Source organism: Nestor notabilis, unplaced genomic scaffold (genome assembly GCF_000696875.1).
Source record: "Nestor notabilis isolate BGI_N333 unplaced genomic scaffold, ASM69687v1 scaffold22550, whole genome shotgun sequence".
Lineage (NCBI taxonomy): Eukaryota > Metazoa > Chordata > Aves > Psittaciformes > Psittacidae > Nestor > Nestor notabilis.
In genome coordinates, this window is record NW_009910140.1 from 26,047 (window position 1) to 44,998 (window position 18,952).

Below are 18,952 nucleotides of genomic sequence, written 5' to 3' on the forward strand. Positions count from 1 at the left end.
TAATTGCACTAAACATTGATAGTTCATCACTAAACATTGATAAGTTCAGCCAACACAATTATGAAAAAAAAAAATGCATATTTAAAACAAAATACTGATGGAACTACAGGCTGTAGGATGGTGTGCTGGGTTTTTTTTCTGGGCATATATTAACATATTAAAGCAGGATTAAGGTGTGAAAGTGATTTAGGAATTGTGTTGGGTTTTTCCTCTGCAGAATTGTCTACTAAATGTTTAAGAAAAGCACCACTCCTTTCTTCAGTGCAGAGCATATTATGCTTATTCTTTCCTTCCTGGAAGATGCACTATGGTACATTCTTGGGTTTTTTTTCTAATTCATTATGCTTTCAAAATGGTAGCAGCTGTAATATAGTTAAGGTAAAATGAAGCTACATTCTAGTTAATACTCATGGGTTTTTATCACAATTGGCACATTATATAATAAATGTTTTCAATGCTATTGCAGCAGAAAAAAAACCCCTCTCATAATGCATACACAAGTCTGAGAGTTGTGAATAAACATTTATTTACTCTAAACTTCAATCTCTCACAGGTTTTAGAGCCTTTACTGTTACTCCTTTTTGTTACACAGGTGTTTGCTCCCTTTTGTTTTGTGTTTTTCTGTCATTTTCTGGTCTTCACTACTTCCTTTTCCCCTCCTCTTTCAAGTCTGCTGCACCTGCAAAGATTTCTCCTCCTCTTTTTGCAACTCTATGATCTTTTGCTCTCATAAGCATATTTTCTCTGTTACTCCCTGTATCTGTTCATCTGATTCCTCTCAGGCAGATCATCCTATCTGTTTTCTGCTTTTTTCTCCAGTACTTTCTCATGGAAGATTCCCTGACAGCTCAGACTCAAATTGGGTGTAGAACTGAATGTTATCTTTTCTCCTAAACATTACCACCATCCTACTTGCCATGCAAGCTCATATAGGAATGCTTAACCAGTCTTCCTCCACAATTTATGGGAAGCCTGTCCCTTTCTCTCTGTACAGACAAATGATACTTTTCATAAGCTTTTCCACTTTTTAAGACTTCTTGTGCATCCTCTTTAGCATCTATATTGCCAGTCCATCCAAAACACAGCTGGTGACATTGCTGTTCTCATTGGTCAAACCATACCTATCTCTCTATCTCTTTTAAGCTCATCTTTGTCTTCTGTTCCAGCCTATAAGTCAGATCGAGTGTTTCCTCATCTGAGCCATTCTGCTCTACCAATATATTAAGACCGCATATTCTTAATAATTCCATGTCATCCCTTGTGCCTGTGATGACCTCATTATTCTGTAAATGCTTGGTCTTTTGGTTCTTTGTCTGTTTACACATACTCTTTTTCCACAGTACACTAAAATGAAAAATTCGTAGCTATTCAGATAATGAAAAAGTGAAAATAAATCACTGGTTCTGGGCATGTCCCACTGTGTTGTACTTCTCCATGTCTTTTTCATATCTGTGGGGCAAGGTTTTACTGTTTTTATCTTACATGGTGCACTAGTCTGTTGTTAGTCCTAAGATAATATCAATCATCTTGGGTACTGTTTCATGATTATGGATTCAAATGGATTTAAATAGATTTAAATGGAAACTAACTGGCTGAAGTTTTGTTTTCACAAATCTTCAATTGTGAAAGATATTCACAGACACCAGAAACACAAGTATTTTTGTTTGGTCATTATATGCTTTAGTGGTATTCTTCTTGATGGTGTTGTTGGTCAAATCACATTTTCAATGATTTAAGTAATACATCTACTACTACATCCTTTTGGATTTTTCTCTATTACACAGTCTAATAGATCATACTTCTAAATGAGTTGGTAGGGGTGTAAAATGCTCTTTAGAAATTGTAAGGTTGTCACTACAGTATAATTGACAAATCCAGCTCTTTGAATATATTATTTCTGTGCTTTTAAAAGTGCCTTTGGCCATTCTTCAGGTAAGCCAGTGAGCTCATCCATTTGGAATATTTCAAGTGCCTTTTGTGGCATTTTGAAAACTTTTCTTTTGGAATTCAGAGTCTCCTGAGAATGAACATTTTCTGCATTGCAGGGATCCAGTGAGGGAGAATGAAATGCAGGACATCCACAGTAGCTTTGAAGCATATTTAAAAAAACTCTCCATTTCAGCTCATCACAGATTCAGAAGAAAATATAAAACCTGTTGTGAGGAAATGCAGAACATGCTTTTCCTGACTGACATTAACTTAGTGCTATTTCAGAAAACTTCATTGTTCTCAATTTGCCAGTATGTACATTGTCCACAACCTGTTAAAACATGAACTTTATCTGAGAGAACACTGGAGGAACATAGTGAAAAACTTTTTTCTATACATGTCTATGCATATTCAAAAAAAGATCTCAAGGGTGACATTTCCAAAAGTGTTGTGATTACCCATGCTGGAAAAGAATAAAGTAGTTGAGTGACTCAGTTGTGTGCAGAATAAGAGGGCATCCTCTAAGGAGTCCTCTGCCCATCAGGAGCTGAGACAGCACCATGAGAATGTTGTGCCAAGTGTAAAACTGTGTAATTTACACATTAATAGCTCAGAGGTTGCAGTAGCAGTTACATCCAGACTTTTGCTAGTGATGAGAGCTGAAATGAGGGCATCTGGCCTCAAAGAGAGTGGTGATTATATCACTTACGGTGAAGATTTCCATTTTCAACTTGTTGCAACCAGTAGTTTATAACACTGTGAGTCACTTCAAGACCAGATAGCTGGAATCAAGTATTAAGTGTTGAAATCCCTTACAGTGTTGCAGCAGTGTGCAAGTTTTGGCTATACCAATTTCTCTAATGGTAGAAGGAGTAGGTAGGGATATTTAAATACTGCTTAGTACTCTGAACATTTATGGAAAATTAAACCAAGCCATGCATTATCAGAATAAGATTTATTTTTTTTAAGTAGGAGTGAGTAAACAGTAACTACAGCAATCCTGATTATATAGGTTATTAAACAGCTTGTTTGGTTTAATTTTGACAGTTAATGCCATGTATTATTGTTTTATTCTTAATTTGAAAAGAGCTTACAGACATAATGTTTTCATATAGTCTTGAGATGCTTACAGTCTAGGCAGACAACATGGAGATCAAGAAAATTGCACTTTTATCATAAATAGATGTGGACTTAAGACAGAGAAAAGTTTCCACTTAACTAAACCACACTTAGTATTTGGTCCAGAGTAACCCAGGAAGTGATCTATTACGGACACGATCTTTTTTAATGCATTTATTTGGTTCTGAAAACATGCAGATGAGCAGTTAAGGCTTCCTGGGAGGCCCCAGCCATGAATGTTTTCAGGACTGAAGCTTTACAGTATAGGTGGTGATACTTACCTTGTTGTGAATTCATGAACAATAGTGAATTTCATATCAGAAAAATTTTCTTGCATGTTTTCCAGCTGGTGAGAAAAGTATTTTTCCTGTGTATTGCTTAGGTATCCCCTATCTTGGACATGGGAAATATTAAGGGATAAAAAGAATCAGAGAATGTTCATTACAATTATTTGCACAGTAAGAAATAATGCTAAACACATACATGATGTTTTTGCTCTTATCTTGAATATCTTACAGCTTCTGTTGTATTTCATTTTTTAGGCCTTTCTCTGAGATCTGCCTGTTGCATAGCCATATGTATTAGATGACTTTGGGACTTGCTTTACATCGACGATGAAGGGATTATCTAGCAGCCGTAGTCATCATCATGGGGTTGCCTGTGACCCTCCATGTGACAGTCTGCCACACCACCCGGACAGGAAGCCATATTTGTTAAACCCGGTGGACCCCCATCCTGCAGACCACCCTTACTACACTCAAAGGAACTCTTTTCAGGCAGAGTGCATGGTGCCCTACAACGATCAAATTGCCAGCAGCACGTTTCCCCGGAGGCATTATAGTTCCCACCATGAACTCAAGGATGAGTGTGCTCTGGTTCCCCATGGAACTGCCAACAAGGCAAACCGCATTCCTAAAAACGGCGCCTGCCTCTGAATCGAGATGGCTACCACACTCTGCAGTACAAGCGGACTGCCATGGAGCACCGCAGTGACAGCCCAGGGAGGATCAGGCATCTGGTTCATTCTGTCCAAAAGCTCTTTACTAAGTCACATTCACTGGAGGGACCATCCAAGGGGAGTGTCAATGGGAGCAAAGCAAGTCCAGAGGAGTCACAGACAATGAGGTATGGGAAGCGCAGCAAGAGTAAAGAAAGGCGATCAGAAGGTAAGCCCAGATCCAATGCATCAGGATGGTGGAGTTCAGATGACAACTTGGACAATGATGTTTGCATTTATCATGGTCCCAGTGGGGTCATGACCATGGGAAGATGCCCTGATCGTTCTTCTTCCCAATACTTTATGGAAGCCTATAACACTATTAGCGAACATACTGTGAAGTCATCCAGAAGCAATAATGATGTCAAATGCTCTACCTGTGCAAACTTGCCTGTGAATTTGGACTCCCAGTTAATGAAGAAAAGCTCTTGGTCCTCTACATTAACCGTGAGCAGAGCCCGTGAAGTTTACCAGAAAGCATCAGTTAACATGGACCAGACAGTGGTGAAAGCAGAGACGTGCCAACAGGAACGGTCATGTCAGTACCTCCAGGTACAGTGTGGAGAACTGATTGCTGTTAACTGTGCTCTGCCTTGTCTCAGGTGTTTGTGGGGGATGGAGGTTTGCTCTGATATTTCAACTTTTGCAAGAGGTCACTGATCACCAGACAAGGGGTAAAGCTGCTGAAGTTAAAAATAAATATGCTTTTTTTCTTTTTTTTGGTTTTTTTGTTTTGTTTTCTTTTTCCCCAGCATTCAGTATTTCAAAGAAACATTTCTTGTTGGAACAGGCTTATAATTTTTTCATGTGGGAAAAATAAGACCTTTCTGCGTATTTTTTGACTTTATAAGGCAGTCACAGTAGGTGTACAGGGAATTTGATGTTGTAGTGCTTGCACTTAGCATTACAATGTCAATTAACTGAATGTAACCAGGATACAAATTCTTTGATTTCTGTAATTTCAAGATTTGCCTTCATTTACTGCTTATTTTATTATGAAAGCTTTTGAGACCCTTTTGAGAAACTTTGATGTACCTTAATACTTTCTCCAGCAGGAAAACAACCTACTTTCCTTTTTGCCATAGAATATAAATTCTCATAAAACAGTTATTGTAATGTGTCCAGATTTGTTTGTCTGGCTATTCCTCTTTCTCATGGCTTTGAGTCAAAAATAAAAAATCAAAAGGTTGAAATTATTGCTTGTTCTGATTATACATTTTAGGAGTACATCACCTACTCCCTCACAAGCTGTTTGCAGTTAATACAGCGTCACTATTTTCACCAGTATTGTATCTTTAAATGTCAAGAATCAGATGTCTGCTCTTGGAGCTATCATACTGCCGGTGAATGTTTGTGGCAGGAACATGGATCAGAAAATATTAAAACTGTTTCATTCTTAGGAGAGCTGTGAATAGCTTTTATGCGCTTTAAACGAAGCACTCATGGCACATCTAAGTGTGTGTGTAAGATGGAACAACGTTGCTCAGAGAAGAGAGAAGACCATGAGGAAAAAAGAGGTTTGCTAAGATGATTTGGTTTCATTTTAATGTAGTGGGACTCTTGTCTATTTGTATAGAAGCTGTAGTGAGTTTTCTCATATGGGTGCTTTAATGAGGCAGTCAGCTTCCACATTCTGTTGTTTAAGTCAGTACGCAGAGAAAGCGTAGGACTGAGGCATCCACATTTAAAAATTGGTGTTAAAAGGTTTTATTGAATGGCATGCAAAAAAATTTTGAATGCCAGCCTCTGGTATTCTAAGTCTTAAATGCAAAGAAATGAATCTGTGTATTTTCTATTAATTGTTGGGAGAATGGGTTAGGGGGAGAGGGAACAATATGAAAGCTTGGTATGTGTTTACAGCTGTGCATGTGGACTGGGGAGGGAGAGAGGTTTCAAGGTAGCTTCGGGTTGCAACCTTTTGAGTTTTGGGGTTTTTTTCTATTAAGTCTCTTTTGTCTGAAATTTATGAGTGAGAAGAAATCGCAATTTAGCCTTGATTGTTGTGGTTACTTTAGATGCTGAGATTTCTTTTTGTTGATGTTTTTGTTTACTCCTTCAGTCCTCCTCTCAGGTTTAGATAAAATAGCTGACAATTCAGTATGTGACCAGATGGCGAGAACAGAGCGAAAAACTGTGCCAGCAGCAGCTTTAAATGAACACCTCCATAGGGACTTTTAGATAATGTTTAACTGACAGGAATAGACTCTTGAAGTGGAATTAGAGGACATTATCTGTGTCTGTATGAAAATATGTCCAACAATTTAGAAGGGCAGAAATTAGAATAACTAAATTCTCACTGTGTTTCCCATTCTCATTGGTAGTTCTATTTTGGCTTTCATTTCATTTTGTTTCTTTTTTTTCTAATTGTATGCTTGTTTGTAAAAGCCAGAGAAATATAACTGTTTTAAAATTGTTTAAAAAAAATAAAAAAGGAAAACCTTAGCCAGACTTTGATTAACATTGGAAATTATATTCAGGGTAGAGTAGATTTGAGAAAGCAGGTCAGGATTACTCTTCTCTCTTGGAAGCTTGAAAGGATGACAAATGGATATAGATATTAAAAAGTCAGTCGATTTTGAATGCATCCCGTTGCCTTTTTCTTCACTATATCACTAATCTTTTTACACTACAAGCCCTTTGGGGCTTGGACTTTGTTCCCTTTTGTGTTTCCACAGTGCCCAGCACAACGGGGCTCAGAACCTAATTGAGGCCTTTTGGCTGTCTTGTAGTATAATTATATATTAACAGCATCAGAGTATTATTCTGTTAGTAGGCTGCAGAAGTATTCTATATAACTGTTATTTTCCTGATGACCTTCTCATCATTGTACCCAAAAGCTGGTGTCCTATGTTAGAACCATTAGAAATGCACTAAATGAAATGAAAGCTTCAAATTCATGATAATACTGGACAACTCTAAAAATTTAATTTTGTTATTATGATGCTTCTTTATTTAACTGACTAAATGTTAAATAGATGCTTTTATAAACTGACTTTTAATTTAAGCTGTTGTTTATGGTGCAGGACATAAACTCTCTGATCCTTGAAAGAGGCAACTATTTTGTTCATGCAAAACTCTTCTTGTGATAGTATCTGAATTCAGTGATGGAGTGACTTTCTTTCAACTGAGTATTCAGGATAATTTTCTTTATCCTGATAGATCTGAGTATATCAGAGATCACAGATGACATTGACTTCACATTGCTTGTAAAGTCTTTTATGACCAAAGTATCTGGATGAATTCTCAGTGTAAAGACATGGAAATAACAAACAATTATCTCACTTAGTGTGATATTTTCCACATAACTGTTTTGTGGAAGGAGTTGGCAGTAGTTTGTGTTACAGATGGGCTTATTTCTCATAGTTTGGAACTTGGATTGAGTGCAGAGTCCTCCTGCATTGCACAGTCTTCCTTTACCCTGGCAGGCTCCACTTCCAGCTTGGGTGCTGAGGCACAGTGTCCATCCTTGGAGGTCTAGGGGAGTCTTGTGTCAACACTGTGCATCTTAAGAAAGAAGTATTAGCTCCCAAACTAGTCTAAAGACTGTCAAGCAAACCTTTTCCTCACCTGCATTTTGGGAATGAAATTGTATTTTCCTCTTCTCTTGTATTTCTCCTTTCAAGAATGAGGAGCTGCATAGTAGAAAGATAAAGTCCTTATTTTTGAGCTGCTTCTTAACTTCAGGAAAGTGCTTTTACTCAGGTTTACAGTGGGACTAATTTGAAGGAAAATGAGAAGGAATTGTTTGTGTTTTCTTAGAATTCTTCTAAATGGTTTCAGTCCCTTGAGAAAATAATTTATAAAGCAGTGGACAGCCTCTATTTCTCTGGTAGCTTCTCCTCTGGAAAAATTAAAATTAAGCAAAACTATCAAAGACGAAATGAAGTCTTTTCTGCAAACAATAAGGTCTAAATACACGGGTAGATATTTTTGAGTCTTGTTTTCTATGAATTCATGATTGTTGAAGCTAATAGAGTATCCAATACACTGCAGAGTTTGTCTCTGATGATTGTTTTGCCATTCAGTGTTCCCTGTAATTACTATTCTGATTGTCCTTGGTCCGTTTGTTAAAAGATGGATAAAAATAAAAGGATGACATTTTTGTATTATTCCTCTTTTTTCTTATGTGGGTCAGTCATATGTTTTCTTTTGATCCCATCTGATGAGGCTGAAGTCAATTGTGTCAGAGGATGAAAGGCTAAGATTTTACTTCTGAAAACTGAAGAGCCGTAGGCGAGGGCAACAGTGCAGTCATCTGAGTTCCATATTTGCATCGTTTGTCCATTGGTGGGAGACCGTGAGAAATGCTATAAAAAAAAGTATAAGCCAAGTTTCTGGATTTAGTAAGCATTTTCTGGTGGTGAAGGGCTCTGTTCATACTGTGCTCAGTTTCCTGTGCAAAAGTTGTCTGTAATGTGCATTATTGTATGTGTAGTGTTAAGAGATATAATAGTTCAAGTGACTTGTTTTCCAGCCTCAAGACAAGGCATGCCCACAGGTTCTTAGGAGGTGCTGCTCAATCCCAGTCTCTTTCTGTTGCCTGTGTCCACGGAGGGCCAAATAGCACCCTGCGTCAGGGTGCTAAAAAGGACCAGTATCTGTCATATGATTTTTTTAACGCAGTATGTTAATTACAAAGTGGTTTTCCTTACGGCACAGCAATATATGTTAGATCAGTTATACTGGGCTTATGTATGCAAGTCTATCTGCATTTTCAGTTTATCTTTACTTTTTCCTCATTTGTAGTGTTTGCATTTCTGTCACAACTAGTATATTCAAAGTAGACTTTCAGTATGTACCTATATATATAATTTTATATAAGTTGTATTTTAATATTCATTTTCATCTTCCATTTTTCATATACCCAAAGACCTGCCTTTTTTCCTCTTATTCCATAGTAAATTGAAATTGAATGAAGCGTACATTATTTTCCCATAATTTTTCTAGTCAGAACTACACCGTATACTGAGGTAAAAGTTTAAAATTCATTTTCTGAGCTCATATGAAACATACTTCTCAGTAAAGCTTGTGAACCAATTTGAACGATTGTGAAATAAATGTCAAATGTCAAAATGTATCCTAGGCCAGCTTCCAGGTGAAAGCGACTTATTTCAGCTTTAAAATTGCAAGATGGGTAATATGAATAAAATTACGAAATGTGTGTGCACTTGGAAAATAGAAATAAAGCACAAAATAGCCTATTTACAAAAATAGATTAATAACAGATAATTCCATTGAACATACATCGTGGTTATTTAGCCTACCTGCAAACCTACCCATTGCTATATTAAGAACCTTACCCTTGGTATATTGAGGCAAATATGTAGGAGAATATTTCCATATAGCCATCCTCCTCATCTTTGCAGTCCTTTAATTTACTTTTATAAAAAAAAAATAAAATTGTCAACTGAATTGGTGAGCATGAGTTTGCCACGTATTTCACTGTGTTCTCATTCATTTAGTTAAAACCTGGACTCACCTTTGGTGTCTGAGTAATGCAGTAATGGGGGCCACCTAAGCACTAAGAGCTGTTCTACAGCAATGGCAGTACTTAACACTTAGCTGCAATTTTATCTGCCCATATTCCTTAGGTAGTAATTTTGTATGCTTTTGTTTTCTCACCATTCTGTAACTTCTTAGTATTGAGTATACCAGCACTAATTTTTTTAGCTTTTTTGATTAACTTGAATTCCTGTTGGTTCATTATGTTAACATCCCTACATTCTAATAGTGAATCCATTAATGAACCTAATTCTGGCAGCTGGATTCCTGTTTTGTGTTGCTAGAATACAAATCCCTATGTAGGATTTAGCAACATGCTTAGGTGACACAATGTTACATATACTGTTATGTCAGAAATGTTTATGAAAATTATGGCTGCACATAATTTGGTATCTATTTCAGTTCCTTTGTGGATAAGATTAGACTCAGTTCTGGATCTGACTCCTTTCTATAACCTTAAAAATCTGGAGTGTTCTAATCTTGTTCTTTTCAGTAATTTCACTGGGAGGGGAAAAAAAAATCTTCAAGGCAAATCAAGCCCAGCAAAGAGGATAATTTCAGTCTGCATCCGAGTCTGAAATCCTTAACTTTTATTGTGGAGACATGCAGAGTAGGTGGGAGAAAAAATACTGAGCAGTGATATATTTTCCTCAGTCAATGCAAAGTCATAAGTGGTATTTCCCCTAGACCCAGTTATTGGGCTGTTTTTGCGTATTTGTTTGTTTGGTTTTGTTTCAAGAATGGAATTTGCAGTACAAATCTTGAGTGGGGACATACTACAGTGCCAGAAGAGTGGTTTGAGCTGGGGGCAGCTGCCCACAGTTTCTGTTCTGCCTTACAAATGCTCTTGTGCTCTGCTTTTTGCACAACTGAGCTTCTGTCACTAGTGAATTAAGCAACAAGAACATGCATTTCTTGTGTACTGTTTGTCCTTTCAGCCTGTGCAATGGACTGTCTCATTTGGGCTTCTGATGTATAATGCATTTCTCTCACCAAAGGCTAAGCAATGTGCATTGCAATTGGGTAAGGCACTGTGACAGTTCTGATGGAGGGCTTCCAGAGACAGTCTCTGAATTATCTCTGAGTGTTTGTTCTATGCAAATAAGTTTGTGTTTAATTTTGCTTTAGTGACATAACCCCAGCCTGTTAATCAGCTTGGTAGGAAATCTTTGAGATTTCCTGGTCTCTCGCAATTCAGTTCCCAGCAGATGAGAGCCAAGACCACGACCTTGATTTGATATCCAGTGGGACATTACTGTAGAGCAGAAGTGACAAGGTGGAGTCACTGAGAAGGCACACTGTAATGTTCTGAAACCAGAAAAGTTTCCTTAGGGCTGAATGAAAGCTTCTTACACAGGTATATTTTGTCGTTGTATTACAATAGAAAGCATTGTGGAAGTTTCAGTGAAGTCTGTCCACTGTTCACTAAAATGTGACAGACACTAATAGCGAGCTGGAGATGGTAACTTAACTGCATTACATACAGCTGCTCTCTGTGAGAGCACAACATTAGCAAAGCACCAGAAATCATCCAGTTACAGTCAGCTAACAGAAACAGCATACGGGCTGTTTCTCAAAACGCTCTCCCCACCACATCAGTTTTATTTCGAGGATACAGATTCAGCTACATGTTCTCCATCCACAAGCCAGTTTCCTGCTGTCTGCTTGATGATGGGTTTGTGATCATGTGTAGGGAAAACAATACTGACATGTGGTGCTAACTAGTCACTGTATACAGCTGCTGAAGTGATTAGGGAGAGAACTGATTCACCCCAAAAGAAGGTATCTAGAAGTGAGGGAACTTTTCTCCATTGCTAGTGATTGAAAGTGTCCTTTCAAGGGTTGGTATTCATGTTAACAGTCATCCTGTCATCCTTGGGCAAGGAGCCGTATCTCATTATAGTCCACTGCACTGAAAGTTTCAATGGTATCGAGAAAGATGAGAATGTCTGCCTTCTGCCACGGAGAGATCATCCATGAATATTACTGAAGCAGTTTTAGTTTGAGGTCCTGACTGAGCGTCCTGCTACTATATGACCTTCAGTTATGTTTCCTTCAGCTAATAGATGTGACAATTGCTGTTTGACTTCCTTTCTGCAGAATGTGTTTGGGGGTGGCAAACTTGCAAGGCCCTTGGCTGAAATCATTGTATCCACATGGTCCTCTTTATGGTTGGTTGGATTTTTATGCGTAAAGCGGGAGGAGAAAATTTATCTGGAATCAAGACGTGGTTGTTTTGTGTAGGAGACGCACATTCCTCTTCATAAAACAGGATGTGAATCAGATTGCCAAGCTAGTGGTCAAGGCACCTTTTGATGAATGAAAATTATAAACTGGAGCAGTATTTGAAGAATTCCTGTCTATTGGCTTGCTATATGAGATTTTATACTGTTTTAGCAGACTTTCCAAACTCTTGTTACGTGAAGGAAGATTGCAGTTCTTCACTCTGCTTGTTCAGGTTTGATGCAAAGTGCAGGCATTTAGAATTGAGGAAATAATGTTCTATCTTGGACAGGGTCTTTTGGCTGTTAATGCTCTTCATATATAAAAAATACAGAGTCAGATAAATGAAATTAATTTATAGTAAAACTTGATTGCTGAAATAGTACAAGCTAAAACAAGTGGTGCTGCAGATACTAAGCATATTAAGTTTGTCCCAAATAGAAGCAACCTTCCTATCTGCCTTTTTGAAAACTCATGAGGTTTATGTAAACATATAGTTTTTTAAGCTTTCTAAGGCTTCCCCTTTTTTGCATACTTCAATGATTCTTAACACATGCACACTGATAGAATGAAATACTGCTCATCTTTAGTGGTTGGATTAATTCAGTATTCATGAGTGCTAGGAATAGACTTAGTAAGTGGAAGATGGCAATTGAAACTTCCTTAACAGCACACAGAAGAGGCATAGTAACGGCTAAGATAACCAGATTACATGGGTTTGAAAATCTGCACTGAGCAGTCATTAAGCATTGTTCTTCAGTTGTGTGATTTCATTTCATTAAGTATTTGCATACTAATAGAAAGCTAAAGTTACAAGTCTACTGCTGTGAGCGATGGTTAGCCACTCCTTCCAGTCCTTGTGTTTACTTCTGTAGTCATCCACATTGCTTTGGCAAAGCACAGGGAGAAGCTTTAAATGATTTCAGCTGCAATAAACCAAATCAAACTAGAGATCGGTAATGAACTTAATTTGCTATAGAGACAGTCTGTTTGCTATTTCATCTGGTAAGGTAAGTTAAACAATTTTGGGGAAAAAAAAGAAGGAAATTAGATATTATAATTTTATTGTTTAGAAATGGAATAAAAAATGGGGGGTTTACTTTTGTCTTTACATTCTGGGTTTATTTCACATACCACTATGTGTGAGCTTGTGAAATAAATGTTTGAAAACTGGGGAGGCAGTATGCCTGTTTGCTTAGTTTCTTTATTTGGGGACCTAGACTATCTATTAGAAAAATCCAGTTCCTTCATATCAAAAAATGTATTAAAGGAATTGACCAGTCAGTCCAGCCTGGGTAATGACAACGTGTGAAAGCTTCCGGAGCAACATAAATTTAGCTAAAGGTCAGGACAGGCAATCTATACACTAAATGAACCTGAATCCAGATAAGATGTTGGCTGGTGGCAGTGTTTATCTGTATAGTCTGTTCTGTTTGCAAACGAGTCTTATATCTACCATTTAATCAGAAGAAAGAAACTATAGCCAGGCTTAGCTTTCATACTTGTAACAAACATTTTACTAATGTGTATGCTGAAGTCTCAAGTTTCAGTAAGTTGTCTGGCTCAGAGGCCTTCACTGAATATTTTCTGTGTATTTTCAAGTAGTAATGTGTTCTATTTCACTGCGCTTTTTGTGTAAGTGAAGTGCACTCTTGATTTTTATGCTTGTAAAGAAAAAATTGTACACAATCGTAAAGACCATTTGCAGAATGAATGTTTCCAGGATCTCTATTACTTCAATAGTGTGAATAATAATAGCTCTATTTAATGGAAAAAAAAAAAAAGTTCATTGTTAGATCTGAGTTTGGCTCTACCCCTTTTTCTTGAGAGTAAAACTAATCATGCATGTGATGTTCCTGCTTGATATTCTGATACTGATAAAATGGTATTGCTAAGGTAATTGGATAATATGATTTTCTTAAAAGCATGAAACAGCTTTATCTCAGGTATGTCAGTCTTAATGCCATTAATCCTCTAAAGCAGCAGATACCGTACATATGCACTTGAGTGCGGTATAGTATGTGATCCTGCAAGACATAATATTGGTGATTCAAAGTAAGAGCCTGTGGGAAAATTTGTGCAGACATCCTGACTGAAAAAATGAAAGAGATGCAGGTTCACATAGACCCTTTTCCCAGCATTTTCCAAATCAACAGAAGGAAGCACACTACAGAATGTTTAGTACCATATGTATAGAAAATGAATGCATGAAATAATGCGATCAGTTTTATTTTCACAGTTTGTGTTTTGAGAGGGCTTTATGGGTTTGGGGGTTTTTTTCCCCATGATATGAAACACTTTATGTGACAGTAAATTGCATTGTCTGCATGAGTTGTTTCAGCCATTTCTTTTAGAAACCAGAGAAAGCTCTCTGAAAATCAGGTCACTTCTTTTAGTAGGTATTGCTTGAGGTATTTGACTATAGGCACAGAAGTATTAAAATGTTGACATTATTGTATCTGCCTGTATTTTCTAAATAGCAAAGTAGGTACAATGAAAGGAAATGCTAATCCCTAAGGCTTGTTTGTCCTACTCAAGTAATACAGACATTGCCCTGAGATCCTTTCATAAAAAGTATTACAACTGTTAATAGCTAAAGCAAAAATCTACTACTTCTGAAGTAGTACTGCAAGTGCTCTCTGCAAGTTACATGATGTCTTACTGATTTCTCCTACTTCAATTTCTGAAATCAGGGTTTACGACTCTTGTGAATCTTAAATAAGATAAAGGGGAACTGGACCCAAATTTCTTTTCCTAATATTTTCTTACATACTGAAACCCTGCTGGGGGCGGGGGGAAAAAAAGAGAGACCCACTCAGCCTCAAATATCTACAAGAAAACTGGTCAAAATGTTTAACTAAAATAGCCTTTTAATCAAATATCCATTACATTCTTCCACTGCAGTTATGTCTAGACAGGCAAGAGAATTCATACAAACACTCTGACTTCCTCAATGTGTTAACGAAAATTAGAAGCATAGCTGGGTTGGTATTTTAGGTGGTTCTCTAAATCTGGATGTTTTTCCTAACCATAGGCATCCTTTTTTCTTTGGCATGTAAAGGGTTTACCCTTAAACCTGTAATATGGTAATGGAACTTGGGTTGCATTTATATTATTTCCTTTGGGTTTGGGCATGAAGGTAACTTCCGGTACAAAAACCAGTAAGTTTGTGGCACTCCCTGAGACTGCTTTGCTCCTGTCTCTATGTGACCAGCTCAGCTTTCTGGTTTTTCTATGGTATTTAAAAGGTGGAAGAGCTGCTAAAAAAGTAGCATGCTGATTTTCAGTGATTGTTCACTTCACAGAATGAGTGGAGCTCAAACTGGGAACTTTCTCCTGGTCATGTCATACAGATTGTGAGGCTAGAACAATGCATTCAAAGCCTATTATGTCACACAGTGTTTCTGTGAATAAATAGGAAGTTTTGTGGAAAATTCATTGCAATCAGCTTTCAAAACTCAGCCTAATGTATCTAAATTATTTTGAGAAGTTTGGGGATAAAAAAGGTACTGTACTCATGTATGGACTTACTGATAACAGAACTCAAGAATTCCAGGGTTATGGCATCTTACAGCAACTATAGCTCATCACTTGTACTGCATCTATAAACTACAGCATTACATTTAACAGTTTGTCTGTTATTTCATAAAACCACAAGTGTTCAACTTGCCTGAATTACAGGTGCTCTATGACACTGAAACTTTAACACCCCTGACTTTTTCACAAAGACACCAACTTTAACATTATACTAACATATTCTATTTAGTGCATTAAAGATTCACTCATTTATTTTCATGAGAAAAAGCACTTATCTTTAACTAAAGTGTAATGAATAAAATATTAAACAGATTAAAGTGCATGTCCTCAGAGAATTTACAGATTCCCTACATAATATGACTTAGTTATCTAATATCTGCCTGAAAACTGATTGGAAATACACTATTACAGGTTTTAAACTTCTGACCGAAAGCTGAGCATATCATCAAAATGTCAGCTGAGCTTGATTTTACTAAGCCTGTGTTAACTTCTTTTTTGTACATCAGTGGATTGAAAAGTTGAGGTTTCACAGTTGACAAGCAGGAGCTGTAGGTTCCAAAATGTATGTGAGAGGTGGTATGAATATAGAGTTGTATTTCCACTGTTTGATGATGCTGTTGGCCTAGAGCCATTGCAAGAATGAGATATGAAAAAATTATTATCCTCTGGCTGCATTAATGGCTACAGGAGGAGTATAAAATGCTCCATACTCTTCTATGTCAAAAATGGAATCAAACCCACGCCAAATACTATCTTCATTTACCCTTTACAGATGTATACACACCAAGAAAGCATGAACTTTCCAGATCTGAGGTCTAAGCATAAACTTAAAAACTATGGAATTGAAACTGCTTTTTGTTTGCTTGTTTGTTTGTTTGGGGTTTTTTTATTGCACACAGAAATGTATCAGACCCCTATATTCAGTCCTATATTTCCAGTGGGTTCTGTTACTACTCTCAGTCTGTAATACTCTAGTTCTTAGAGTCTTAACCTTTTCTAGAAGAAAATTTTAAGAATTTTAAGTGTTTTAAGTGTATTTCTTCAATTACTTTCTATAGATACACAAACTAGAATACAATGCCAGGAATAAATCCTGAGTCCTCTGAGGAAAATGTCAAAGCTCCAAGTGAGTTTATCAAGGCCAGACTTAACCAAAAGAGAGAGCTTAGACTGAGTACAAGAGGAAACACCTTGTTTGAGCCAGCAAGTTCAGGGAAGGACCTAAATCATGATGCAATAAAAGAAGAGTCAATGAAAGAAGAAAGTTGGCAAGGTCTTGGGTTTGAAATTGGCAGGAAACAAAACAGTGACATGGCTTAATAGTTTGGTTAATTATGATTAGCAGTAAGTCCATAAATGCTTAGGACCATTAAATATCTTTGTTTCATTTGTGTAGCACAGTGGTTTTTCTATTGCAGTTTGTAGCAGCATAGATGGATAAAATGCCATAAAAAATTGACCTATGTCAACAGTAACATTTGAAAGGCCTTAAAGCATCTGGATTTAGGCTTAAGTTTGTAGTGGGAATCAACAGCTAAGCTGTTAGCAAGCAATCCAGTGTTTCAGTTTTGGTTGTCTAAACAAGCTGGCATGTGAATGCTATGGCTGAAGTCTGTGAAGCAATGGATACACAAGATACTCAGCAGATGATAGATGTTGTTGAAGAACAAAATTTCCATAGAAAGAGGCACTCCGTGATTATCCTGGTAAGATGCTAGTATTCATAAGCTCCAGGTCAAATTTTAGCAACTTGGATCTGAGACTCCTTTTTTAATATGGCTTGTAGGGGGGTTTGAGCATTGTAGCTATAGCTTGCTTTATAGAGCTGATTCATTAAAAATAATCGAAAAAGTAGCAAACTAAAAATTGACAACTACTTTTATTTAAATCAAACACAAAATATGTTTAACTAAAAAGCCTTTTTGCAGTTTCACCTTTGTTATAAAAATATGCTTTCTGCAAAATAACTTCAGGAGAACTCCTCCAATGACCCTTCTCCACTGCATGTTGTTCTGCTGTTAAAGGAAAGAGAAGGGTGTTGGTTTACAATGGCCAGAAGCCCCAAGAGCAGAGGAAGAGACAGGATGGGTGGACAAGAGCACCGCACTCTTGGACTGTCTACTTGCTATGTTCCAAAACCTCATGAATGCACATTCCCAGTGTTCCAGATTTACAGTGCAAAGAATGGATAGCACTTACTTCAGAAGAAGTAAGAGTATTATTTCAAGAGAAATAATGTACATTAAGAAGAAAAAGAAGAGAATAAAGAGTTGTATGACTCAAACACTCAGGCTAACATAACTCAAAAGGAGGATCCCTGCAAGCTGGCAGGTGTTCAGTGGTGCTAATTATGCTATAGAAGCAATAGTAGTATAATTTCACACTTGCAAACCTACTTTTGTGATGATAAGTGAATAGCTCCACTAATCTGAAATGTATCTTGAACCAGTCATCCTGGTCTGTGTAGCAATGCACACTCTGTCTGAAAAGATTGTGATACAGGGATTCATATTTCATCTTTTCTGCCTCCCCAGAGGTATTTGATTTGTTAAGCTAAACCAAAAGTACCCTGATCTGGTTTGCAAATACTTCTAATGAAAACTACCAAAAAGACAGATTTATCCAGCCCAGTATTAGACCTGACTGAGGCATCTATGTCAGCATGTTAGCTAGAAACTTCCTAGATAAGTAGTGGAAAATAACAAAGAACTCCAGAGATGCTTGTGACTATGCAGGGGGAGAAGTGGGCCTCCACTGCAAGCAGCGACCCACGGTCAAGTGGGATTAAGAATAGGCCCTTGGCCATGAGAGTTTTTGTTATGGCTCTGTTGTGGTTTAGCACGGTCAAATCTTGCTGTGCAATTACATCAGGGAAGAGTGTACTAATAAGAGAATTCTGTTTATCACTTCAGGTCCCTCAAGATGAATGGACTGGATACACTCCACGAGGGAAAGATGATGAGATTCCCTGCCGACGAATGCGTAGTGGCAGTTACATCAAAGCCATGGGGGATGATGACAGTGGAGACTCAGACACAAGTCCGAAGCCATCTCCAAAGATTGCTGCACGGAGAGAGAGCTATCTCAAGGCCACCCAGCCATCCCTCACAGAGCTCACCACCCTCAAGTATGTCAGTGTTCTACTACGTCATATAAAGTTCTCCATTAAGACATACAGTTTCTGTTCCTATTTGTTTCTCTTTGCTTCTAGGTACCAGTTAACGAAAGTATTTAAATTAGAGTGTTTGGTCATGCTTATTTTTGGTTGGGGTTTTTTTTCTGAACAAGAGTAGATTTAGGAATGTATTTCAACGTTACTCTGAAGAGAGACCCTACTACCTGTGCTTTGAATTTGTGAAGTATTTCAACCTGTTAGTGTTAAGTGAGTATTCAGGTATGTATAATAGGTCTGTTCTTTAAACACTTTGCTGAATTACAGTTTTGGCTTGCAAAAGCTTTGCATAATTGTGTATTTGTTTATATTCAACATGTGAAATTAGCCCTAAACCAGTCTTTACAACTCAGCAGAGAGCATCTGACATTTAGTTAAAAAGAATGTCTAAAAAAATAGACAAATCCATGGTTTCTACTCTTTACTTCACTCAGAATTGCCCTGTATTTTGTGGAGAAATATAACAAAAACTG

The 18,952-nt window shown here is 37.4% G+C and overlaps 1 protein-coding gene across 1 annotated transcript; it reads left to right on the forward strand.

Moving 5' to 3' along the window:
- Positions 1 to 3,662: 3,662 nt before the first annotated feature.
- On the forward strand, positions 3,663 to 18,434 carry LOC104413567 (disks large-associated protein 1-like; the record flags this gene model as incomplete). Its single annotated transcript, XM_010024602.1, is given in 3 exon segments — positions 3,663 to 3,960; positions 3,963 to 4,597; positions 18,220 to 18,434. Coding segments are annotated over 3 exon segments (1,148 nt in total), but the record flags the coding sequence as incomplete, so codon positions are not given.
- Between the last annotated feature and the right edge of the window lie 518 nt (positions 18,435 to 18,952).